Source organism: Arctopsyche grandis, chromosome 10, assembly GCF_051622035.1.
Source record: "Arctopsyche grandis isolate Sample6627 chromosome 10, ASM5162203v2, whole genome shotgun sequence".
Lineage (NCBI taxonomy): Eukaryota > Metazoa > Arthropoda > Insecta > Trichoptera > Hydropsychidae > Arctopsyche > Arctopsyche grandis.
Window position 1 is genome coordinate 16,871,198 of NC_135364.1, and position 27,470 is coordinate 16,898,667.

At 33.1% G+C, this 27,470-nt stretch overlaps 3 protein-coding genes across 3 annotated transcripts in view; all 3 read right to left on the reverse strand.

The window, feature by feature from the left end:
* LOC143918201 (uncharacterized) overlaps positions 1–18,209 on the reverse strand; it is a 75,916-nt gene extending 57,707 nt beyond the window's left edge. Inside the window, exon 1 of the mRNA XM_077439965.1 lies at positions 17,659–18,209. Coding sequence (XP_077296091.1) covers positions 17,659–17,779 — 121 coding nt within the window. The 5' untranslated portion in view covers positions 17,780–18,209. The remainder of the gene's footprint in view (positions 1–17,658) is intronic.
* A 5,285-nt stretch (positions 18,210–23,494) lies between these two features.
* LOC143917955 (uncharacterized) lies at positions 23,495–24,787 on the reverse strand. Its single transcript, XM_077439589.1, has 3 exons — positions 24,410–24,787; positions 24,122–24,328; positions 23,495–24,006 (listed from the first exon to the last, which is right to left on the reverse strand). The coding sequence occupies exons 1-3, from the start codon at positions 24,644–24,646 to the stop codon at positions 23,728–23,730; spliced, it is 723 nt and encodes a 240-aa protein (XP_077295715.1). The 5' UTR covers positions 24,647–24,787; the 3' UTR covers positions 23,495–23,727.
* A 1,522-nt stretch (positions 24,788–26,309) lies between these two features.
* LOC143918120 (uncharacterized) lies at positions 26,310–27,453 on the reverse strand. The gene is made up of 3 exons (XM_077439830.1): positions 27,103–27,453; positions 26,820–27,038; positions 26,310–26,677 (listed from the first exon to the last, which is right to left on the reverse strand). The coding sequence occupies exons 1-3, from the start codon at positions 27,337–27,339 to the stop codon at positions 26,378–26,380; spliced, it is 756 nt and encodes a 251-aa protein (XP_077295956.1). The 5' UTR covers positions 27,340–27,453; the 3' UTR covers positions 26,310–26,377.
* Between the last annotated feature and the right edge of the window lie 17 nt (positions 27,454–27,470).

Genomic DNA, 27,470 nt, shown 5'->3' on the forward strand with positions numbered 1-27,470 from the left:
TTAACTTGTTTTGGTTTTTTTTTACCAAAGTCGATTTATACGCGGCCGCTCGACTAACACCTAATATTGGCAACCGGACATCGCATGGTAAGAATTTTGATCGAGAGTATTATCTACTCCATATTTCATCAAACTTGTAAAAGGATTACTCAAAACTATGATGCTTGGTATAAATATAAAAAAAATTACCCCTCGGCAGCAACTACTTCGCTTCATAATTATATTTTGTCTTTCAACATGAATTTTAGTTTAAAATTTCTAGCTAACATTACACATCTACCAATCCTACAGTATGTCGAATCAAGACAAAATTCAACAGTGCAGATATCATTCGTGCAAAGTCCGATGGTATGGGTAAAATTGAATAAAGATCTGTTGTAAACGGCCTGCATCTCCGTCTCATAATAGCAAGCATCTTCTCAATGTATCGGACTCGATTTTGGGAGTCCTTTTCAATATCTATATTTTTTTTAATTTCCTATGTAATGAACACTTTAATATATGCAATACTTTTTAAACTATATACATTTATTTATTTATTTTATTTATTTATTTTAATATACAAGTATACCACAGAGTCTTTACAGGTCACCACAATATGACACTGTGGCCAGACAATACATAAAAGATCAAATACATAAGAAAAAATAAAACAACAATAATAGAAAAACAAATAAAATAAAACATTTAAAAAATTGTACATAAAAATTAAAAATTGAAAAATTGAGAATTAATAAAATAAGTGTGTTCCAGTAGCATGCCGTGAAATTTTTGTTTTTATGGCACAGCAGGATACAAGAGGGCTCATGATGACGTCACCTAGTCCTCTTGTATCCTACTCTTGCACACGTAAGTAAGGCTGTGTGATAAAATAGTGATATTTCCACGGCACGCCACTGTTATGTAAAATACCTACATATGAACACAAATACATACATACATATATGTATATATAGGTATGTCCTGTGATATTTAAGAAAATATAATGATTTCATCGGTGAGATTATAAATTAAAACCAATTAATTATGTAGGTAGAACCTTGTCAGTTAAAAAACTATTTAATCTGAATTTGAAATATAACTTTAAGCGAATTTTGCCAATTTTCAGAATTTTATCATGGCTTAAAGTTCAGAAAATTTGAAATCAAACACACACAACAAAATTTAAATTACGAGAACTCAAAATCGTGAAGTATCAACAAGTTTCCAATCTAGAATTTTGCAATATCGGAATTGTACAGCGATAAAAATAGAACATGTTTGAAACTGTAAGAGGAAAACCCAACTGGTAAGTTAGTTTGGTTAGTAATGTGTGGTTTACCGATAAGTCATGTGCCTAAAAAATACACTGCGAATAAACAAAGGCGTGTATTTTATTAGGGGAGAATAAGTTAGTATAAGCAACCATCAGAGGAACACTAACGACTGCATCCATTATGGCTAATTGGAAGACCTTACCCATTGAGGCAAATGTTTACAGAACAAACACATTCATCGGGATATTTGCGAGACATCAAAAATAGCTGCGGTCAAAAGTGAAAGGATACAGAAGATTCTACAATCTACAAACTACTGGGTACCTGCAACGATTTCATCTTACGACTATTGGATTATCTCAAATGACATTCTCCATTGCCGGAAAAGTGAGCAAAGTTACAACACACAATTATTATTCAATAGTATCGGAGGTAGACAATAACAATGATCACACTTGCTGGAAAGAAACAAGCTCGTGACCTGGGTGTGGCCAATTTTTTGCCCATGTGTAGCAAGACACCTGTGACTGATGCGTGGCGAGATATTCAGCTATCGGCACAACAAACCAACCTGATATATGTATCTGCTATTGAAAATTCGGAAGACTAATGGACACTGGTGCTTTAAAGTGCCTTGAGAAAAAAATATTACTAAGTCGATCGAGCTACATTCCAAAATAAAAACCTGGTGCTATGACAGATACTAGCAAAATAGTAGACGAGATACATACATACATACTTACATATAAGTACATACGATCCTGATTTTTTCCGATCTTATATAGTATTGGTGTAAATTGAGAGGTGGAGTCTGTGGATATCAATCATACTTGAACTTGAATGTCAATGGCCAAAAATGTAGCTTTGTGTTGCGACAGAAAATTACACAGTGCGATGATGATGATGTAATCCAGTTATAAAAGTTGCGACAAAAACGATAGTTGCCAATTATAATCGAATTAAAAATGTTTGCGGTTCCGTTACCGTTTCCTTTAAATTACTGTGTTATGTAGAAACTTCCTAAAAGGAAGCACAACTGCTTTCCATTCGGAAAGTGGAAAGAATTTCGCAAAATTTTCGAGACATGCTGCATCAAACAATGCTCTGAATACGTCCATTATGAAATCCACTCAGAAAGTATTATTGTGGTAAATATTATAATAACCAAAAACGACAGATGCTTCATTCGCATAATAACACGTGGAAGACTTGTTTTGCAATATCATAGTACCTACTGGAATAATAATCATTATAATGATTCAAAATTAAGATTATTAAATGCTCTAACAATCAACGGAAAACCGCATGAAATAATCCTTCTCAAATTCTCCACCATGATTGAAAATATTTTGGCGTTGTTTAAAAATAAATATATATATACGGCAAAACTTCAATTTAACAGACTAAGAAGGAGGGGAGGTTTCCCGATAAAGTTAAATATAAATAAAATAGCAACATACCAATATCCGTTATATGTACATATAAGGACGAGGTTTAATATGTAGCCATTCTCATATTTGGTCATTGGCTTCCTCTTAATTTAAAAAAAGGCAGTGAAACGATATTCTTGTAATTTTCACATTAATAATAACGATATTGTAACGTAGAGATTAATGTGATTGGTGTTCGTCGACCACTGGTTTACTAGCGCTGATCATTTGATCTCATGTTCCAAATAAACCACATACAATAACCAATAAGGTCTCGCGACCCATCGACCAATGATCTCTCTGTGCTGACAGTACACGCTGTGTATAAATATTCGGTGAATCTGTTCCGTGCTTCATTCCGAGCTGGCTGGCCAACGGATCAATAACAATAAAATACCTCTATCAGAATTCGCTACGTCTTTCACTCCGATCTCGGAAATCTCTCTACACATCCGCGTTAATACAAGTTCGCGTTCAATCTCTATACTCCTTCAATTAATATGATATGAAATTTTAAACTAAAATACATTCATATTCTAAGCCAAAAATACCAAAAATATACACTAATACGTATCGCGAAACCTTGAACCGCTAATTATCCCGCAACACTTTGATATCAATTCCTCAAATCACTTACTATTATTCTTCATAAAATTCTGATAGAAATAAAGCCAGTACATCACAAGGAAGCGAACAAACCACCTGTACATCGTACTTCACTGACGAAGGTCGCAAAAAAACCAATTAAGAACAAAAATGATTAATTCGCTGGACGTGCCGGAGGTAGATACGATGACTGATTTTCAACTCAAACGACAGACGAACAAAAAAATAAAGAACAATTTAAACCAGACAGAAGAGGAAACAGATCCGAAGTGCGAATCCGCAAGTGTGACGAACTCGGATCGAACGATCTCATACCATACATATGTAAATCTACCAAAATCTCGTGCAGCTTCCTTATTATAAGAGTCCATATATTTCAAAGTACTCTCCAAATCGAACCGTTCATTTCTAAATCGACCTTGAATAGATTATTCGAATGGTAAAACGGTGCACTACTGGGTCGTTGGTTAACCAAAAAAAAAAGAAGCAAATCACTAACGGCCAAATCGTGGGCCACATTTCACAGTGCGGTGTACATTCTTTGAGTCCGACCAATAATTTTTCTTCTCGACGAAAATGAGAGTTGTTGCGCAACTTTGCTTTTCAATGTAACGGACAGTATGTCTTTTACTCGGGCACTTATTGTTCTATTAGTGCTAAATGCAATTTTTTTTATATATGTATTAAATTTGAATTTAAATGAGCGTTGCGAAATATGCGAAACACCTCCGAATTTCAAGTGTGTCACAAGAATCTGATTAATTCGGCATAAATCATGTGCCGAAAAGCAATTCGCTTTTGAATCGGACAGACGGATACTTGGACTACTAATTAGAAGCTGGTAGTCTTTTGCGCTACGTTTCGTATGTTAAATCATGTCGATTTATAATGTTAAATATTAAATTGTCGAATTGAAAGTATGGAAATGAGAGGCAGGTGGGTGTTTCGCAATTTAGAACCAGGTATAAGGTAGCCCTAATTCGAAATTTCGTAGCCACGGGCGCTATTATTTCATGGGTATAAAAGCAATATGAATGGAATTGACGAGGAATCAGATGTGCCCATCGTAATATTTCTCAATCAAATACACTTTGAAAACCATTACAAAGCAAATCTACGCTTATTGGATTAGTCAGAACGTGCTATGTACTTATCATGAAGTTCATATTTCCATTAATGAACCTTACAGTGATGAAAAATAGTATTGTATTCAAAATATTGTAACGTAGAAATTAGGTAATTGGTACTCGTGGACTACTGGTTATCATCACTAATCACCTGATGTCGCGTTCGCGCCAATAAGGTCTCGCGTCCCATCGACCAATGATTTCTTTGTGTCGAGAATAACCGATGGGTATAAATATTAGACCATTTTGGTTGGTGATTCGTTCGGAGCTGGCAGGCCGACGGATCAAGAGCAATAAACTACCTCTACCACTACTACGTCTTTCACTTTCACTGAAGATCTCAAAAACCCTTCTACACGTCTACGCCACAATATTGATAAAGTAATGTCAAAGGTTTACGGTTAAAAATCTCGCTGATTTTTAACAAACAGTAAAAAAAATTTTATCAATAAATTAAGAGTACATACATATTTGAATTCTGAATAATTTTCCTTCAATCACAAATTAATAATGTTTTATGGTTAGTGATTTTTTTTAATTCCTTTAACATATTTTTTTCCATAACTATTACACGGGTTTTTTTATGTATCGATCACACATTCATTTCCTACACGGAGCCTTAATAAAAGTAATAATAAAGATTAACTCAGATAATTTCAACAATGATCGATAAACGTGCCGCATTGTATTATATTAACTCACAGTTATAATTATAAATGTTGCGTTCTTGTATTGTTAATTTTTTTTATATATTTTTAATACACGATTAAAAACTAAATGTAGAAATGATTTAACTAAAATAATATAAGAGCTCGTTAAAAATAACATATCAACTCTTTTGAATACAAAAATCGGTCGATATCATCAAATCAAACGAAGGAAAAAATTCTATCGGCAACATTGGTCAATAATGACACGTTAAAAACATGCTGGGAAAAATTGAATAACGTAATTACGTACAGCAATTACAGTAGCAACTGTCAATTCTCAGTATACTTCATACGCTTGCTTTCTCATTCGTACAATTATTTACTGTAAATCTATACAAATTAATCTATAAATCCAATAAAAATAAAAATAGTAAGCAACGAAATCAATACGTGACCGACGCTTCAAGTTTCCAACTCAAAAACCGATTAAAACGACATTACCATTCTAGAAAACAATTGACAACGGAATATTTTCCGCATTTGTAACGATCGATATCAACGTCTAAAATTAAGGTATTGTTTTGCGCAATACAAAATTCTCATTTTATTATTCACTTCATATTATAATAAAGTACAATTTAACCTGCGTCTATACCTTCATTGATGTATAATTACCAGGTGACTCGGAGAGGGGAAAAAAGCATTAGTAAAGATTGACCGAGGTCACTTCGCATTGTTCTTCCATTCTTGATACATAAACAGGTGGAACTTGATATGGACTTTATTGGATAATATATGTATGTGTAGTGTATATCGGCGGAGTGAAAAAAAGTCACGTTTTCGCAGCAGATCGCACGTGTTATCGCGTTAATATGATGAATGGCACACGAGCGTTATTCATCACGCTCGGTTTCCTGCCGCAACAGTGTTAAAATTGTACTAGCGCGTGCCATGAGTTAAACAGACTTAAATCGGTTAAAATTCGACAAAATCTTTTAATGTGGTTACCGCCAAAATTACCGCATAGCGGTCTTGAATCATTCAATCCAAATTGACAACAATAATTAATTCTTCAAAATGAACAATTGTCATGAAACATTAACATTGAGTAATAGTGCATAACAAACGTACTATATATAATTTAAAAATAGAAATGTAGTAATAAACAATTCAGATAAATTAAATATGCATATCAATCTTCAGAACTGTCAGATTAATTTATTGAATATTTTACTGACATAAAAACTTATGATAAAAGACATGGCTTTCAGTATAGGTAGATTTGAAAAAGCGGAATAGATTAACGTAGGTAGAAATAATGAATCAAATCAATTATAAATTTAAGACTGGATTTTCAATAAATTAAACATTCATATTATTTATTTTAAGATTATTTTCAGATATAAACGATAATATCAACATGTAATTTATTTATTTAGCTTTTATCGAGATATTTTAAATTTTAAAACTGACAAATCTTGAAATCTTCATTTAGTAACAATCAATAAGAATGCAAAGAAGATCACATTTCACTAAACACCATGACGAATATGTATGTACATACATATGTTGTAGATAAAAACATTATTTAAAAAATGGAACGGAAATCGTTAAATAAATCACTATAAAAGAAGATAAATTAACATTTCCTCAAGAACTGTTCACTGTCACTGTTCAGTGTACATTTGTGTAAAAAATGAACAAAGAAATAATATTTACATTGCGATATTTAAATTAACCACAAATATAATAAAACACGTAAAAATCAACCCTTCGACCGCAACATTTTTTTTACATTAGATATATCCACTTACTGTGAACCTCAAACTATTATTCTTCGATTAGAGACAATCATACCGATCATAATTTCTCAAACTTTTACTAGCCTCTTCGTAGAAAGTGAAATCGCAAAGATTTTCAAAAACCGCTTTTGTCAATCGCAGTCAAGTGTCACCCACTATTTAATATGTACCACACACAAGCACACATACATACTTCGAATATGATTCATTTGCGATTTCAAGAAGAATAGACATTAAATACTACGGAAAATGAATCATCATCAACTACACACATGTACTTAAAACCTTCGTCGCCGTCTAAAACAACCAACGATTGTTGATTTAATCAACAACAATCAACGCAAAAATTAAATCCAATTATACGCGCACCCGAAGCGAATTAAATTTAAACTTCGCGTGGTTCAACCAACTCACCGTTGGTTTATTTGTATATTTATAAACGCAACACACATATTCGTATGTGTGAAACTTCACAAAACGAATGATTTGCTATTATTGTATTGTATGCAGCTTCCGGCCAGTGCAATTTTGAACACTTCGATAAATATGAGGTGTGATCAAAAATATAATGACGCTTCAAATATATTCTAAGCGTGAAATTCAAAGATGAAAACTAAAACAACTAAAAATAATAGAAAATAACAAAATCTGGATGCATACATATAGGAAGATGCCTAAAATATCATGAATTTTTCGTTCTTAATTCCATAGTTGTAACAAAAAAGGACGCCAATAAAGAAAAATGAAGCATCCTACTCGATCATATAAAAGATAAATACTGCACATATGTATATGTATGTACTTCAACAAATGTGTATCCGAGGGAAAATAGAAGAAACTGTGGGATACAAAGAAAGCATGGACGAAGGACCGAAGGAAGTGGTTTTACATAAAAACAAAATAGTTTAAAGAGGAAACAACCATACAAATAAGATCCAAAAAGAGAAATGAAGACGTCGAAATTGAAAAAGAAGTAGTAGAAGCAGTACTCTACGAAAAAAGATTTAATAAAAATGCCTCCAAAGTGTTCTAAATCTTTCATACAAGAGATCAAACAGCTCAATTTCCAGCTTTGATTCATAAAATAAAATTTTGTCTTTGATCACCACACTCAAGCTCTGAGTTCCGCATTCTTTTACTGAAATAAAATTTTCAATTTAAGAACATAATTTTATTTACAACTGACTAAAAACGTTTTCAGAAGACGATTTCATAACAACCACCAACATTTGAAAGACGGTTGGAATAAATGTGTGACTAACTTTGAAGATGACTAACTCAAATTTTTATGACATCTACATCCACCATACATTCTGACCCCATCCAAGTACATACACGCAATATGAATTCCGTAGAATTCGAACCGCACATGTGATGCCAAAATGTGTCGTTGTCTTCACTCCATATAACATGTGGTCGAAATCCTCAAAAGTGAAACGACACATAATTTTTGCATACACATTTAACAGCAGTCCTAAAATAACGACTCACCACCAACGATGTAGGAAATTATCCAAAAAAAAAAATGTTGTTGGTTCTGTGAGGTAATAATACGCTTACAAGGTCTGTTCTTTGAAAGATAATATCATATATCAAATGCGCAAACCCTGCGGTATCCCAAGCAACCCTCTGTGCGAATGCGTGTGTTTGAATTTGGCATTATTTATTTATTCTGTCGCGATTCAATATATCTTTCTGCGAACAAAAACCCGTGTCAACATCGGGTGGGTAATAATTACCCGTCGTCTTTCAACATAAACCCCAAAAAAGGCGAAGGGGCGCGAAACGAAATGCAAAAACGATTTGTTCCCCCTAAATAATAAAGAAAAAATCGCCATGTTTATCATTCTTTTGTGCCAAATGGCGAAAATCGAAATACAATAGCGAAATTTTCCAAAAAATTTAACATATAGTGTGTCATCTTCATTTTAGTACTTTTAGTTGCAATGATATGGAATATAAGATTTACACATATGTACATATATTACACACGCTTGAATGTACATATAACGTTATAATATTGAATTACTTATCTAGTACAAACAAGGTCCAATGCATTTGACCAATAAATATGAAACAAAATGACAGTTCAATGTGAATGAAATGGAGAGTAAACATATCTCTCTGTGTTCTATGAGACACGCAGGATACAGATTTAACTCCTTTCTTATAAAAGGTGTATGCATTGTAGGCAGCGACTATTGCAATAAAACACCTCGATATCATAAAAGTGTCTAGAAATATTGTCACAATCTTCCAATGGAAGGTAAGGAAATAGATACATATGTATACATACATACATACATTTAGTATGATTATACATACATACATACATTGTGCAAGATAAATCGTTATGGGAATATCGTCGCTCTATTCTACATAAACCTACTTCTTTCCAAAGGAGATTTCATATGGATATGACAGCATACTCAACAGCTAATATATTTACAGTGTATTCTCGATTATCCGGGCTAATGTTGGAGAGCACGGACATGGGTAATTGAAAATCACGGATAATCCGAACTGCCAATTTTTGATATAGAAAAGATATCTGGATCACTTATGCATTGAAAACACGGATCATTTTAATCGCGATCAAACCACTCCTCGATGTTTTCCCTATCAACATTTTCAAAGCATTTTAAATTTTCCATTAATCTGCATATTTCAGACTCGCACTTGCCTCCATCACTTCACAATCTGATAAATCTATTTCCATGTTAGGAATAGTATTTCTCCATGATCGAACCAGTGTCATTGGTTTTACCTTCGACCAAGATTTTGATATTCTGTGTATAGCAAAGTCCGTGTATCCAATAAACTATTTTTATCCAGAAATCGATCAAGTCATCATCTCTCTCAGCAAGAGTTTTGAGAAGATAGCACGGAAAAGCCGTTTCATTGATGATATTACACCTTCGTCCATGGTTTGAATTGGACTTGTTTATTTAGCTATCATAAAAATATCGTAAAAATTTTGCTATCATAAGACCATCGTTTGTTTTAATACACATATTATAGGTTCATTCGAATGAGAAGGAGCATTATCTATGAACAATTTTGCTTTCAGGCTTTTAGGAACCCATTTAGTCTAGAACCAATCTTCGAAGATCTCTCTATCCATGCATGCTGCTTTTTGGTTATAATAATAAACACGAAGATTTTTTATTTCAATCTCCTCAAATAATCCAGATTTTTTGCTTTAACGATTTCTAAAAGTATAATTTTATTAGTTCCTGATCCATTTCCACTACACATGATTGTACATAATACGCTTTTTATATTATTTGTGTCCGGCAGTGAACTTTTCTTTTGACGATGCAAGCGTTTTCGTTGAAATTAAAAAAATATATATTTCAAGCACGGATAATCCGCACCTCGATAGTCGAGAGAAAACTGTATTTAATACGACTCTTACATCAATCTTTGTTCAAGGAATGACATCAAAAATGCATGTGATCAAAAACTACATATAATAACTAAACAAACTTCAAAAGAAGCGCACTATATCACAAATCATGCGTCGAGTCTTCTTTATTAAAAAAAATAATCATACAAATAATAATAATGTAAATGTCACACTTTATCCGACGTTATTATTGTTGATGAGATGTCATTTACACGAGAGAAATATTGGCGTATACATATGAATGTATGCTGTACGCTTTCACCGACTTGAAACGCAATGAAACTTTACATAACACGTTTTGAAAAATGACCTTGATCATCATTTGCATTAGAAAGGCAATTTAATTTTGCATTTTACGTATCGCGGTGCATCCAGTCAACATTGTAACCAAATACGATTGATGTCGAAACGCCATATAAAAACCCACGTTTCGCACACGTAATACAAAAAAAATATATTAGGGTGTTTATTTTAAGATATCGAAGATCACATTAGCTTACATATTTTAGACCTTAGGGGTAGCTTTATTTATTTATTTTATACTATAGATACTATATAAATGCCTGTGTGTGTGTGTTTTTTTTTGGGATGACACTTCTGGAGCAGTCGTTTTCGTTACTAAAAACTAAAAAATCAAAGTGGAAGAAGACCGCAGGAGACGGTGGCATTGTTGATTCGACAATGACGAGTCAATTGTGCGTGAGGAACTGACGGATTCGGGTACGGGTCCGGGTCCAACACGCTCTGAATAATGATTCGTGGCCATGGAAAAAATCTACCCTAGCGTGTGGGAAACTTTACAAAGAATATTGCATAATAGAACATTTTCTAAAGATATATGTACATATATATATAATATTATATCAAGCGCCAGCTGCGAAAGTGAGAAACGGTAAAGGGTACCTAAGTATATAAGTATGTATGTACATACCTACCGTTCCTTTGATCGAAAACACAGCGCGATACCAATCTATAATGTAAACTTCGAAGGATTCGAATGAGACGAGGTGAAAAGGTGCAAGAACTTAAATGGGAGTTGAAGGCAAAGGTATTTTTATGAATAGTAAGGAAAATGTGGAACAAGAGACTCATTACTGGTGTTAGAAAAATTTAAATGACAAACAATAAAAGCAATCGAACTGGAACCTGAGAACGAATATTATAACGAAATTTGTCTATTTAGTACGTAAACTATGTAGGAAGTAAATAATTGGACCGTATTTCCATTTTATAGTACACTAGTTGTTTTACCCGGCTTCGCTCAGTATTTGTAATATAAACAACTTAAACATGGCGAATCTAATAGTAAATATGCATTCGTTTTTTTATTCAATTTATTTGAATCGAAAAAAATATATTATTCAACCAATTGAATTATCATAGAAACTTTGTTTTGTTTTCTAAGTTCCCAACCAAAAATACAAACATACAAAGTCTCTTTCGAAATTATATATTAGATATTGCGCGATTTCTAACTTAAAATATCGAATGCGAACAGTTTTTTAATTTTTTTTTTGTAACTTTAAAAGTTCACATGAACAATATTTGAACAATATTCTATGCGAACTTTTGAAAACTTACCATTCCATAGAATCTATAGCATAGACAATTAATTACACATAAATGGTGAAAAAAAAATTATAAATAAATAATAATTTTTAAGAATCTTTATAACAAAAAAAAATTTATAATAGTCTAACCAGTATCATAGCTCAGTGGTTGGCATACAATGCTAACAACTGAGGGATCACGGGTTCCAGCCCTGGCCCAGGGGTGTTGCTGGCCAGACCTTAGATATATGTGACTTCAGATTGATCGTTTCCTATCAGAGTTTTCTAACTTATATGATTTCATTGTTGAAACGGTTTCTCACCAAATTGGCCACCTATCCTCTCTTTGTCACTTTGTTACGTATGTACAACTTTGTCCTTGGGGAAACATGTAATAGCACCAAGGTAAATATAAAAAAACCTTGTCCTGCATGTAATTACAGTTAATCCCATTACGAAAAGTGTAAGAAAAAAATAAAAAAAATAATAAAACGTATCATTCTGCATAATTCGTTTATTTACATTTTCTTTCTCTTCTTACTATTTTCAATTTTATTACGGAACTGTTCTATAGCGTTACAAAGGAATTAGCTATATCTAAAAGAACAATCCCACAATAAATTTATTCTTCGATAAACATTTCAAACAAAGTTATCTCAAAAATTATAAAGATACAAACATTCAAATATTTCCGTGTACATATACATATATAATGCGTATGTATCTTATTAAAAATGCGTCAAAATCTCAACACAACCCAAAAACATTTCCTAACACATTACCGAGAGCCTTTATAGCTTTAAATTAAAAGGACAAAACTAGGCAAAAAGGCAAAAATCCACAGAAAAACCTTCACGGTCCTCTTAAGTGTTTTATAACTAACGATTCGAATTGCAACACGTAATCGACGCGCTAAGATCTCCATAAGTGCAGGATGCTTCAAAGGTCGTCCTCCTATAGGTACATAAAATAATATAAAATACTTGCAATTTCAATCCTTCAACCGACGGATTACCGAACGTAATTGGATTGAAAAAATAAATTGTTGAAATGATCGCTTAATTGCAAACGACTCGCGGCGCACGATCTCGAAGATTGCAAACCTTAATAAGATAACAACATTTCGAAAAATTTTCATATACATATATACATACATACGTAGTAACATTATCGTCTCATTAAGCGAACCCTTTATAATACATTAAGACAACTTGAGACCTGATCATAATAAAATATACCTTGATTTGGGGGGGTACGCGTTTTGCTTTTATTCGGGACCCTACTCACATGCAAAATTTGATACGGAATGCTATCATTTTTTTTCCCTCTTTGATATTGAAATAAAAACTAAGCATACGCCATTATAATATACGAATTATGCGATAGGATCATAATGTTCCGATAGTCGGTTAAGAAAAATCGTTAGATTCTTGCACGTATGTACATACAAATGGTTAGACGCGCAAACGTTACAAACTAACCGATGAATATGTAAACATCTCCGGTAGCCGAAGCGCTGGCAGAATAGCTAAAAAGTCCTGGACATTTTAAAAAACGTCCAAGTGGATACTTCTAGACTTCTCTAGAGATGGACAGTAGTTGACAGAAATAAAAACGAATGACGAATAGCTTCGGTACGTGCAGGCAATTGCGTATATCAGCGTAGCGCAAACTACCAATGGTACACGTAAAATACTTATAAGCAAAACAATCATATTTTTGGTGACAGCCTCTAAATATACACATATATTAGATTTGTCAGTATGTTTCCATAAAGATTGCGCACTCCTGAGTGGCATATAATAAAACAATGGTGCGCGGTGCAACGACCAAAAGTTCAATCGACATTGAAACAATATTAAACCATAATTAAAACGAATGAAAGGACGTCGGATTAAATTCTTGCATGTGCGTCTGTTTGCCTCTGAATCATTTGCTCCAAGTCCAAATAAGATAAGAGCTTATTGACCAATCGATCTGTTAAAAATATCGACTGATAAATTTTCGAAACAAATATTGTGAAACGGTGAGTGTAAAAACATACTTATTCGAAAAAAAAAAAAACATTTTAAAGAATTTGTGGATGTTTACTTTAGATTAAATTATCTGTCCGACTAAAAGCTTTCCACTCACATATCTCATATTACAATTACGCGTATCGTCATTGTTGGAAGAAAGTAAGTAAGCGGTGGTCATAAACGGCCGAAACAACATCATTTTATTTTCGAATCTGTTTATTTAAATACCATCACATTTTAACTGACTTAAGATTAAATACTAATTCAAGAAATAAACATAATACCTGCGAGTATACATGTGTCATCATCCAGTGCACCCAGTTCGACCGATTCGCGTTTTATCAACTTAAAGAATATGTATCTGAACTTCTCGTCTACTTGGCATTAGAGATAAAACATATATTTACATACATACATACATATATACAAATATACAAATATGTTTAAACAGTGAAATACTAATTTTACGAGGTAACCATTAACTATTAAAAAAAACAATAAACTATTTCCAATCTTTCTTAAATTATTTTTGAGATGTGTTAATATCTTACAAATCTACATATATATATATATATATATATATTTTTGTATACATATATCCAAATTCTTGTTCAAGCAAATTATAAATTAAGAGCTTCTCCGAGTTGAGTTGAGAAAACGAAAATCGGTCGAACAGAGTAGACCCGTCATCATTATTTACAGCCATTCACCATCCAATGCTCTGCGAAGGCCTCTACAGCACGCTTCCATTCGTCTCTGTTTTGTGCAACTCTCATCCATCTTATCCCACAAGTTTTCCTAATTTCATCCACCCATCTCCCTTATAGCCTTCCTTGCACCTTTTAACATTCTTTCGGGTAAAATTCTGGCACTTCTAACTTCCATTATTGTAGAAACGTGACCCACCAATTGTCATTTCGATCTAATCACTCTCTCGCGTAAATTTGGACATGAGAATAGTAAATTTAGCTAAGACCGTTCCATATGTTGGGAACAAATACTAACATACAAAAAATTATAAATATTAAATTGGGGGAAGAAATTGTTTGAATAATAAAATATTTTATTATAAATTCAGATCTTATTAAATTTTTTTTTTTAATTGGAATAAAAAATATTAAATTAATTAATGTCTCTGGAATGATTAGATTCAAATTAATTTATTTAAAAAAAAAATTATTTACAATAAAATTAAATTTAATTTGAAGATAAAAATAATATTAAAAAATGTAATTATAATATTATGTATATACATATATAAATTTAATAAATAATAATAAACTTAATAAATGTTTTCGGTTCAAAGAAATTAATAAATTAATTAAATTCTAATCGAAGTAAATTATACAAAAAATGATTTTCATATCCATCCAGGTAGAAAATAGACCCGGAATCGAATAGCATAAAGTACAAAATAAAAGTAAAAAATTGGGACCAAACTCATATTGCTTTACAATTCCTGAATACTATCTATGCATATGTATATTACTAAGCTCACTCGAATAGAATTTACAACATTCAACCACAGCCTATCCTAAAACATCAGCCCAAGTCCAATTTTCCAATCGCATACCAGGACAAATATACAATGAGAGCCGCATGCCGAAACCGCACCGATCGAAGTGCACGTTTCTATCCATTGTCTTAAAAATAGTCATAAATCATAAAAGACATCGAAAGTCATAAAAAATAATAATAATTACAACAAAAAAAATCGAAGAGCACATCCATCCACCCCGAGAGAGAGACAGCGAATATGACTACGCCTTCGCATCTCTAAAGTGCATTTTCAAACATACAAAATTAGACCTGCCAAATTAGGCACCTTCGGCACCAACCCACGCACAGGTGAGTCAGCCAAATTGATTTTGAAATCCAAAACCCAAGTTTTGAAAGCTTCACCGTGATATGAAATTACATCTGACTAACAGAATTAAATGATGAATGTCTGAGAAAATTATGAACGGCATGAAACAAATCAACAACATTTCATTCATGCATATTTACATACATACGTACATATGTATGTACATATACCGATAATAAGAACGCAATAAACAGTCACGGATCAAATGAGTCAAAATGCATGAATAACCATAACAAGTGACATTTTTACCCGCCTAGTGTAAAATTCATTCAATCTTATGTATGTATGTATGATATAAATAATTAATAGCAGTGGCGTGCATGGAAATTGGCTAAACAAAGATATTTAATTATGCACTTGCATATTACGTGTAAGAATTCGATATGGAAATATGTAATGCAAATCTAATAAACGTACCTATCTATAGTCATTATCGTATTGTAATGTTTCCGTTCAATATGGAGTCTATCACGTATTCCTTATTGCATTACAATAGTGTTATTAAATTATTTATACAGTTTTAATGTGTAATCTTTATCTTTACGCAAAGTATGGAACTTGTGGTCAGTGCTGCATCAATTTTTTTTATCTTAAATACTCTCATTTTTATCAGAATAATCTTGTTAGTTATCTCATTGATTGCTTTAGTATATACGTTTTCTGATGAACTATGTATTTGTTAAGAGAATAAATACATAAATGTACATATTTAAATTACTTGACTATAAAAAACAGCGCTAAACGTAATGTTGACTTCAATTATATGTTTCGAAACAAAAACATTGCATCATTTACCTACTATATTATAATACAACCTGCTCCAACTACTTACATACATACATACATTCTACTTTTCTCTCTAAAATTTAAAGGCAATGTGAAAATTACGCCACTCTTACAGTAAATATATACACAGTCCCATATATACATTCATTTGAAGTTGAGTTATTTTCAATTATTGGTTTTTGGACTTAGAAATGAAGATATAAGTTAAAAGTAGAGCATACTTTAGAATATACCGGAATCAACAATCGGAGAAAATCCAATTCAGTTACAAAAATCATCTAAAAATATTATATTATAAAATTTTAGACACAGTATTATACCAGAAATTAGTACTCCAATTTTCAACAATTTTAGATGTTGTCTGGATTTTTGTATTCTAACAATTTAATTTTTCAAAATATTGATTCATTCTTCCAATAAATTGAAAATTCCTAAAATCTTAGAAAAAATAATATAGCACTAAAGTTATATGATTATTTCACATAATATTACTGCTCATACCGTATTATACACACAAATATTGCTCATGCGAGGATACCAAAAAAAATTATCGATAAAAAATAAAACAAATAGTAAAAAAATGAAAATATGTCAAACCTATGAAAAACTACATCCAATATTCGTGTGGGCATTCCATTTGTGAGGAATAATCCGTTCCAACCATATTGAAATCAATAGAATAATATCATAATTTCATCGACACCTACTGAACAAATATGTGATTACACCATAATTTCAAACTACGGATATCCAGAAAACTGATTAATTTTAAAGGATTTCTTTTTAACAATAGTAAAAAGTTCAGATTTTTCACCGATAACATTTATCAATTCCTAATAAATTCACACACTAAGCATCCAAGGTCACACTATTTTCAAGAAGTAAGCCGCAACGGAATACACACCATCATCAAAATTCAAATGGCGACAATTTATAAACTTGAGCCACATTTAACGACATTTATATCACAGATTCAATCAATTCCTATACAAAAGCGTCAACGAACCTTACGGCAAACGCGTTAAAAACTTGCAAATATATTCAAAATTGAATAACCGCCTCGAAACTAACAGTTTCATCTTAACCTCTTTCAACCTGTACGCGCCAAACGAGAATCATCACCATAATTTAAACAACAGGCAAAAAATAAAACTCACCGGACAATTTAGGATGACCATCCAACGACGGCGACCTCTGAACATTCACCTTCCTGATCTCCGATATAACTCTTGGTTTCCTGTCAACCAAACTAGGAACGGTCGGAGTAGCCACCAACATTTTCACAGTGAGAGAAATAACAAAACAAAATAAAATCACCACGAACCGCCACTGGATTTCATTGTACCCGCCCGAATAAACTGTGACAATTATTATTATTAATAAACACTAAACACAACACACACACACACTGACACATTGAGTTTGTATGAATTTTATATTTTCGCTATTCGGTTCGAAGCCACTTGACACTTGATTTTTGTTTTTTTTTTTACATTTTTTTTTATTTTATTAAAAAAAAATTTTTTTAGTCGATTGGTAGATTGCACTCACGCAACTTTTCGCTCGTTTCGATTATGGTTTTAGTTTGTTGTTATTTTGAAAATTGTTTTGTTAGTAATGACGGTTAGTGACGTGCACGTCTCGACGACGCGCTCGCCAGACCGGCAATGACAGCAGACGGCCTGTTCGGCCTATCGAACCGGTCTATTTACAAAGAGTCCGTTTATTCTGTATCTGTTATTATCGCGACGGCTACCGGCCGGTTCGGTTCAATTCGACCGGTTCGAATGTCGGATTACGAACCCTTTATGATTGAAGCGACAGGTACCGAAAAACAACTGCCAACCGCAAAAAAAAACCAACTCAATTGTCTTTTTTCGACTTTGAAAAAATTATTTTATTCAAATTTGTTTTTATACTTTTTAACGTGACTTATAATCAATCATGATGAAAAATATGTTAAAATGAATTTGTCGTGGTCAATTTCGGTTTTTTGCCGATGGTTGAAATTCAAAGAATTCTGAGCCCTCAAGTTCATTTGGGTTTTGTATTGAGATTGAACCTTTTTAACCCTTTGAGTACTGACGTCTTTTCTGTTGAAAGCCCGCCACGCTGAAAATTTCGCCAACATTTCCAACTAGAATTATATGTAGAAATCCCATAGAAAGCGGGTATAAAAATGGGGGTGACCGTCACCGCACCGAATGTTAAGAAATCAAAAATGTTCGTTTACCATCATAGAAGTAGAATGGGTTTGGTGCATCTGCTCTAAAATCGCCAGATTAACAGAACGGCAGCTTTAAACGTAATTCTCGTTTTCTCGAATGATAGATTACACATCAGATGACGAGTAACCTTTCGATGTGCACAGATGCAATTATTAAAATTGAGTTGGATCTTTCTGGCGAGTTTAACTCAATTTTAATAATTACCATTTTAATAATTGCATCTGTGCACATCGAAAGGTTACCCGTCATCTGATGTGCAATCTATCATTCGAGAAGATGAAAATTGCAGCCGTCCGTTAATCTGTCGTTCAATTTGTCTGGCGATTTTAGAGCGGATGCACCGCATCCAAGTAGAATGCATATAATCGCTCTCAGCCTCCAAAAATATTGCTACAAAAATGTTGCTACAAAAAGAGTTTGTTCATTGTTTGCTAAACTTTGTCTCTCTCTCTCTCTTGTCTCTCTTCTGACTTTCCGTCTCTCTCTTCGATGGCTCGCTTTTAGACGATACTTTTGTTAACAATGACCATTCTATGCATTCTACTTCTATGTTTACCATGCATACATATGAAAAACGGTTAGTATATATATATATCAGTGGCGTGCGGTAAAAGTCTCCCCCCCCCCCCCCCGTCGTACATCCTTACTTAATTTGCGTGAGCAGAATACAAGAGGAACAAGGCTTTTCCTCCCGTATCCTGCGCTCGCACATTAAACAAGGCTGTATGACAAAAAGAGAGATAATTTCACCGCATGCCACTGATATATATTATATATACATAGTACCGTTTACGATGCACTTTTTTTTATCTTTCGACTTAAGATCTTTCGATTTTCGATCTTTGCCTTCCGATATTTGCTTTTTCGATCTTTTGACTTTCGGTGGCGTGAGGTAGACCCTAAGATTAGGTATCATTTATCGGCCCAGTGAAATAGCCCGATTTCCAAACAAATTGGGTATTTATCACGATATTATATGTAAATGACCTTCTCTACAACATTTCGCCCTGCAAATAAAAAAAAAGAGTGCTCCTTTCTAAAAAAGCTCGCACGCCCGGCAAATTAAACGTCAAATAGGTTGCCAGTAACAAAAATAAATACCGACCCTAACCACCTAATCTTAAATGAATAAAACCAACTCTAACTCAATCTAACCTAACCTTACCCTTAAATAAAGAAGTGTTGGCTGCTAATTTATTACGATGTGTTTGGATGGATATTACGATGAGTGAACCATGAGGAGAGTGGGAATGGACAGGAACGGGTCGACGCACTATCATCCAACTGTCAAAAATTATAATTTCACTGATAGACGCCAGTGAATATTTAATTGGATATGATATCACTGAACTATACCCAGTGAACATGTAACTGGTTAAGGGGACCCCGGGCCGCCTTCGAAAGTCAGGCTCCAGGTTATTTGTTTACCCTTTCCCCCTCTCTCGTCAGGCCTATGTATACATATATATGTACATACATTCAGGGCCGTAGAGAGAAAATCCGGGCCCCGGTGCAAATTTGAAAATCCCCCTTTGACCCATTTTGGTAAAAATAAAATTTCAAAATATGTAAAAAAAAAAGTGATGTGGGTATTTCAATTAATATCGTTGCTAATTAATAAAAATATATTTCATATTAATTTATATACATAAATACAATACAGTGAAACTATACAGTAATTTATATACATAAATACAATAAATTAAAAATGAAATAATAAAAACATATGTATACATTACACGTTAAAAATAGTTTCATTTTAAAAAAATTATGCTGTGATACATGAAATAAAAAACCGTAAAAATCAACTTATATTATTTATGGAAAAGCAAGTACATAATAGGTAATAATGTATTAAATTTGGGATGATTTTTTCTGTGAGACCTTTTTAAAATGTCTACATATATACATACATACATATACACACTTCAGATTGATACATGTTCATTATGGGTTAAAATAATCATGATAGAAAACAGTTGAATAATAAAAAGGAATTCATAAACGACAAATATTATTAATTTGAAAACTAACTTTGATCTGAAATATTCTAAATCCAGTCTACCGTTCGCAATTATACAGCAAAATTTTAACATGTTTGAATAACGTATTTTCCTAAAGTCGAAAGGATACTATTAACGATTAAAATCAATCGTTTATTAGTATATTTCTGTTGAATTATTATTCTAGGAATAGCACGTGCTATTCCTAGAATAATTCATTCAATAACATTTGCAATTTTAAGTTAAAAGTTTCATAGCAAATTTGCAAATAGGTAAATGTGAAAGATTTTATCTTTATTTTCGATGTAAAAATGCACTAATCTCATACTTTTAACTGTCCGCTTGTTACCTGCTTGAATCGGCCAAGGGTTTTTTACTAATTTGTTTTGGATATTGTGACAAGGGAACTGACCATTCTAAACACCAGAATTGATCTTTCCCTAAATTTTATTATGCCGTAAGTAGATAAAATCCGTTACTCAAAAACTGTTATACCATTTTGCTTAGTCTCCAAAAAACTCTAAGAGTATAATGGCCAAATAATGTTTTTATACTTTTGCTAAAAATGTACATATTATTTGCGGGGGCCTCGGGCCCCCTTCGAAATCCGGGCCCTGGCTATTTGCATTCCCTTTCCCCCCCCCCCTCTCATCGGCCCTGCATACATTCACCAGTACATATATACACCACTACATTTTTAAAATAATTTCACATTGGAAGATCGGACTTACGTATTGTAAATAAAAAAATTAAATGTTCTTATGTCGAGACATTTTTTGTTCCGGGTAGTAGGGGCTTAAGTCTATGGGATTTATAGACAATTTGAAAAAAAACTTGTAAATTTAGGTATATGTATACAGACATATGTACATATATTGGACTTAAACCCATTATAATGCCCACGTGAGATATTGAACTCAATATTATAGGCTTTAGGAGAAGAGCGTGCACAATGCACACCTCCAATATACATATTCCAGTGACTCTAAAATACAAATCTGAAAATTAATTGTTTGAAAGCTTCTACATTTTGTTCCTGATTTATACCATGAATTAGCATCTTTCATATAATTCGTAATAATAATATCTGCTATTTTTGTCAAATTCATTAGTAGAAACACAAGTACATAAATAGAGTGAACATTCCTAACTTTTTTATACTAATGATCACTGAATAAATCGACCATAAAAATATACTTAATAACATTATGTATATTGCGTTGCAAAAAACATATCTAATGAAATTTATTTGCTCGGTTCATTTAATTCACTTTCATCACAATTTGTTCGACTTTGCAATGCAATGGCGTGGGCAGCTTTTTTCTAATGTGACGACTTTTTCTACATATAATATTAATATTTACCTAAAAATAGCATACCTTTGCGATCTGCGTGGCGAATTCATATGAAATTTCTTCAAGATTAAAAAAAAATACGAACGCAATCGATGGTCGATTACGAAATTTTGACACTTTAGAATTTCCGCAATGTGCAATTGCATATTAAATTTATTCGTAACTACTTTTTACTGCCATAGAGATATTATTCATCAGTGAAATTTTCCTTCGGCAAAAACAATAATTTCACAAAACTAACATACAATTACTTTTCTCTTTATATTGAAAGATTATATTATAATGCATCACGATGCACGTTATACACTGTTGCTCATTGGTATTATTTCCCAATGTTTTATGTGTGCACTATTTGCATTCAATTTTCTTGTAAAACGGTTCAATGCGGAGATACTATACAATTTTCTACCGATAGCTACATAGTACAGAAGAATCGGGAAGTATTCATCGGCATTGTTAGATAACATCTAATTTGCTCCGTTTCTTGTAACGCCTTAGCAGTAATAAAAAAAGTGCATCTATTGTTCTCAATTTTATTCCAGGAACGCACATCTACGTTTGCTCAAATAAATATATTCTTAGTAAAATTTTCCGCAATTAATTTCAAACGAAAATCATTAATTTTCGTCATTGGGAGTTGCCGCAGTATCGTATGACACCATTGTTATAATGAAGTTAGTTAAAATTGAATTTTGAATCATATATGGATGTTTCCATTGTGATTTTATATGTAAAGTCGTTCGGAAGACAATATGAAAAGTAAATTGACAATGAAAAGCGAAACTATCTATTGCGGAAGGTCGATTTCGATAATAATGGTCGATGAGCGGTGGCTTCCTCTGCGTGAAACCGTTCAAGTAAAACCGCTTCCGCAAATTTTTACTTTCTTCTTCCATTCATCAATTTATTTCCACCGAACGGTGAAAGATTTACGGACAAAATTTACTGCATAGCCTGAAGCCACAGCTTGACGATATAGGGGCGTCAACTCTGCAATGCAGGAAACCAGATCAATGTGCAAACATTTCATTACAATTTTTTGTGCACGATTTACAATTTTTTGTGCCATCGTATATAATGTAGATTGTAGACTTTACTTCGCCCAAATCGATACTTTCAATGCGTTGTAATTGAATAATATTAAACACACTGATTTCCTTTTACACATTAAAACATAAGATTCCGTATGAACGGATACTTAAATAAGTAAATAAGTTTCCGCTAACACGGAACAGAATTTCACTTCAGCATTTTCTTTTCAACTTTAAAATATCTTATACAGAGACATCTATTGAAATTTTGTATCAAACATATAAATTGGACTATACGGGTAAAGCAGCGATCTGTTTTATAACAAAGAGTAAAATTCAAAAATCTGTCAACATTTCGTACTAAAATAAGTCAATAAATATAAAATTAAATATATTTATATTTAATTGTACAATATATTACACATTCACAACCACAATGTTCAAATTATTTTTACCCTGATATTTCAATTAAACAACTATTTACAATATAATATTATCATCCATACAATTCGTAAAAACATAACAAAAATAAGTGAATATTTAAAATTATAATTGCAATTTGATTGCTAGGTATCTACGAATTGTATATATGTTATAAACTTATAATATTCATTCACTTAAAACAGTATTAGGTGTTAACTGATTGAGAATTGCCTTATTGACTATTTGAGTGAGAAGTACTTCGGCGAACATTTTCTGCTGCTCCACCTTAATTTTTCCCAATTTTAAAGCTATGTAATTTCCAAAAGCATCATCTTCCTCAAATGTCACTTTCGAAATTTCAGAAATATCGGTGAACGCTTCTACGTCGACTTGTACTTCAGGTATTTCATACGAAAAATTATTAGTCTTCAGTGTAGTGTCTTCCATTTTAGAAAATGTATGCACCTGAAACGATAAAGTTCATGGACGAAATTATACACGTTTTGAGCTACAGTTGACAGCCACGAGTAAACATGGCGACAAACGTCAAAAGTGACGTTTCAATAACCACCGTATTTACCTGAGTGTTGAACGTATCCGGAAATGAAATGGTGTTGAAATTTTTGTTTGAATAATTAAAGTCTTCATTGACAGTTTCACTCTCGTTATCAGATAAATTTTGAACGTCCTGTTGCGTTTCGCCGCTCACAGTAAACAACAATAAATCATAATACCATAGACTAGGCACGTAGATGCTTTCGTCCCCATTTTCTATAGATTTTTGCACCTGTAATATAAAATTAGCAGTATTGGAGAGCCAACCATCGTGTGTATAACTATTCGTAATAAAATTTATGTATGTACATACTTTTCTATGCTCCTTTCTGAAAGAACCTCGCAGTGATTGAATTTTTTTGACTACATCATCCCTGTCAGCGTTTTGTTTGATTTGTTTATACAGTTCAAGTAGAGCTTCAAAGCCGACTTCCTTGTGCGCACGCTTGTAATAATTCTTGTAATTTCTATCCCATAGTGCTGAGTGTTTCCGATATATTTTGATGAACTCGGTGAGAAACTCCTTGTTCATGAATCCAATGTCGCACATTTCGGCGTTGGGAAAGGAAAGCGCGTGGCGAAATACTACCGCCACGGGCAAACACGGCGCGGGCCGCGGCTTGTCCTTCACTCTTGCTGGTAAAGGACAGCGCTCTATGTTGTGTATAGCGACGTTTCTTTCCCGCGAAGCCTATGTGATCTGCCATTCGGTGCAATAGTTACACGGAGCGGGATAGCGCTCTACAAGTCATATAGTGGCATCTCTCTTTCACCGCACGTCGTATATCGGCGCACGCAATCACGCATTCCGCTCAAAGCTGCCTCTTCGTGTGTTGGTTTCTGCCAGTGCTATGTTTTACAATTAAAATTATTATTTCACATAAAATTAAGATTGAATATTTACATGAAAATAATGTTCAAATTAGACCACAGCTTCTTAGTAAAATATTTAAATATTTTATTGATTGATTAAGAAATTACCTATTGAGAAATATTAATAAAATGTAGACTACAAATTGTTGTATTCAACCGAAACCATACTAACGTAGTGTAGCGGCTCTACGACATGGTCGGGTTTAGGTCACCATCCTGCGAGCTGGGACCAACTCGGCCATGTTGCTCGCTGCTAAACTACTTCTTTCCCAACCGTCATATTAAATAGTCGTGTGTACAACACTCCGTCGTTTCATTCCCTTCAACCTCCATAGTAGTATTCTTTTGACATGTGGTTTAAAAGCATATTGCTATACACATATAATTGCCTTTAAGCGCGTTGCCACTTTATGATACATTTCTGAACACATTTAAATTTCTAAATTTGTATGTACATATGAGCAAATAAAATGTGCGTCAATAATAACACTGAGCAACACAAAAAATTACCAGAGCGGAGACTAATCAATCTTTACTAAGTTTGACCCACTGAATTTTAATAAGATAATGATTTTTAACGTACTAACTCTACCGTCAAATATGATAATGATAACGTACTAATGCAAGCGAGATAGCATGTAGTCCGACCGTTGTACTATGTGAGGTGGACTACATGCCATCTCACTTGCACCAACGCTATCAGCGTCACAAATGTGTACATAACGAAAGTCTTTCTAACGCAATTACCACTCGAGTTAGTACGTTTAGATAAAAAAAAATATTGAGATAGAAAACCAATCCTTATAAACGTGGTGAAATAAAAAATTGGCCATATATGTAAACGCGAAATAGTACAGAGAAAAAATCCGTTAAAAAGTAAATATTTTTGACTTTTAAAATTTTCTAGACAATTAAGTATTTTAAAAGAATAAAAAATCACAATCAATAGAAAAAACATCTGACTATTGATTCCAACACTCACTTTGAGCAAAGCAATACTAGACTTTGAGTTAAAGATTGCAAAAGCCAAAAAACTGTAAAAATTGTGCATTTTTTTAAACGCTCATATCTCGTAAACAATCACGAACCAACAAAATCATTATCATATTCGAATTCAGTGGGTCAAACTTAGTAAAGATTGATTAGTCTCCGCTCTGATAACACAAAAACGTGATTTTTTTTGCTCAGTGTAATTATAACCAAGTTATTTATAGAACTATTTCTTGATGTAACCGATTTTAACCATCAGCATAAGCGTGTGTAATAATATTCAAATTCAATATGAGATTTGAACGAAATCGTTCATAAAATGTGCCATTTGACCAAATCAAATAATCTAAACATTATATAAAATATATTTCTATAAAAACACTTATTCTATTATTTACAAATGTATCATAAATTAATATTATTGCAGAAATAATTGATTTTCACGTTCAGTCAATATTGTATTTGGACTCAATTGATTCAAAATGGCCTTATTTACTACTTGAGTCAACAGAACTTCGGCAAACATTTTCTGCTGGTCGACTTTAATCTTGCCTAATTTATATGCAATGTAATTACCGAACGCTTCATTTTCTTTGACCTTCAATTTGGAAGCGTCTATGCACTCGTTCAGTATTTCAATTTCAATTTTCGGCTCGTTTTGCTCGTATGAAATCTTTCTTTTCAAACTCGAAACCTCTGTCTTAGGAGCCTTATACACCTTAAAATATAAGAATAGTAAAATTAGAAATCACTCGAACTGGTTTATTTATATTTGTTAATGGTCGAAATTAGAAGCGTTATGTTTGTAAGTTGGCAGCGCGCATACGAACGTCAGCTGTCAGTTTGCCGCAAATACTCACTTGATTATTTAACATTTCCCCTGGTTCGATAAGCATCGCAACGTTCGAAATATTCTTATGATCATATTGGAAATCTTCAAGGGTCACTTCGTTTTCATTATCCGAATGGTTATCAAACCCTGTCTGCGTTTCGTCTTCTATGGTGAACATCAACAAATCATAGTACCAGAGACTGGGCACATACACTTGACTGTCTCCAACTTTCAACGAATCTTGTACCTGTGAATTTTAACCATCACAAGGATCAATTTATAAATTAAGTGCAACATTTATGATGAATTACCTTCTTATGTTCCTTCCTGAAGGAGCCTCTCAGCGATTGTATCTTCTTGGCGATGCTATCTCTTTCAATCTTCTGCCCGAATTTGTTGAAAAATTGTATCAAGGCGTCATAGCCCTTGTCCTTGAAAGCGCGTTTGTGGTAAACTTTACTCCTCCTGTCCCACAGAGCGGGATGCTGTCGGTATATGTTAATGAATTCCGTCAAAAAATCCTTATTCAGAAGTCTCATGTCGCACATTGCGGCGAAAGCCGCGCAAGTCGCCCGGAAAGAACGGCGCAATTAGACAGACTAGCGTCCTGTTGCGGATAAACATGGCGCGATTGAACCGAAGAAAGAGACCGTTCTATACGAGCTGTCTAGCTCTGTCT

What these genes read in the sequence shown, in the direction of transcription:
- LOC143917955 (XM_077439589.1), bottom strand. Translation starts at nt 24,646, where the DNA reads ATGTGCGACATTGGATTCATGAACAAGGAGTTTCTCACCGAGTTCATC. An exon ending in TCAGAAAGGAGCATAGAAAA is followed by an intron (nt 24,329 to 24,409) that starts GTATGTACATAC and finishes TTTATATTACAG; the next exon opens with GTGCAAAAATCTATAGAAAA. An exon ending in CGGATACGTTCAACACTCAG is followed by an intron (nt 24,007 to 24,121) that starts GTAAATACGGTG and finishes TTATCGTTTCAG; the next exon opens with GTGCATACATTTTCTAAAAT.
- LOC143918120 (XM_077439830.1), bottom strand. Translation starts at nt 27,339, where the DNA reads ATGTGCGACATGAGACTTCTGAATAAGGATTTTTTGACGGAATTCATT. An exon ending in TCAGGAAGGAACATAAGAAG is followed by an intron (nt 27,039 to 27,102) that starts GTAATTCATCAT and finishes TAAAATTCACAG; the next exon opens with GTACAAGATTCGTTGAAAGT. An exon ending in GGGAAATGTTAAATAATCAA is followed by an intron (nt 26,678 to 26,819) that starts GTGAGTATTTGC and finishes TTATATTTTAAG; the next exon opens with GTGTATAAGGCTCCTAAGAC.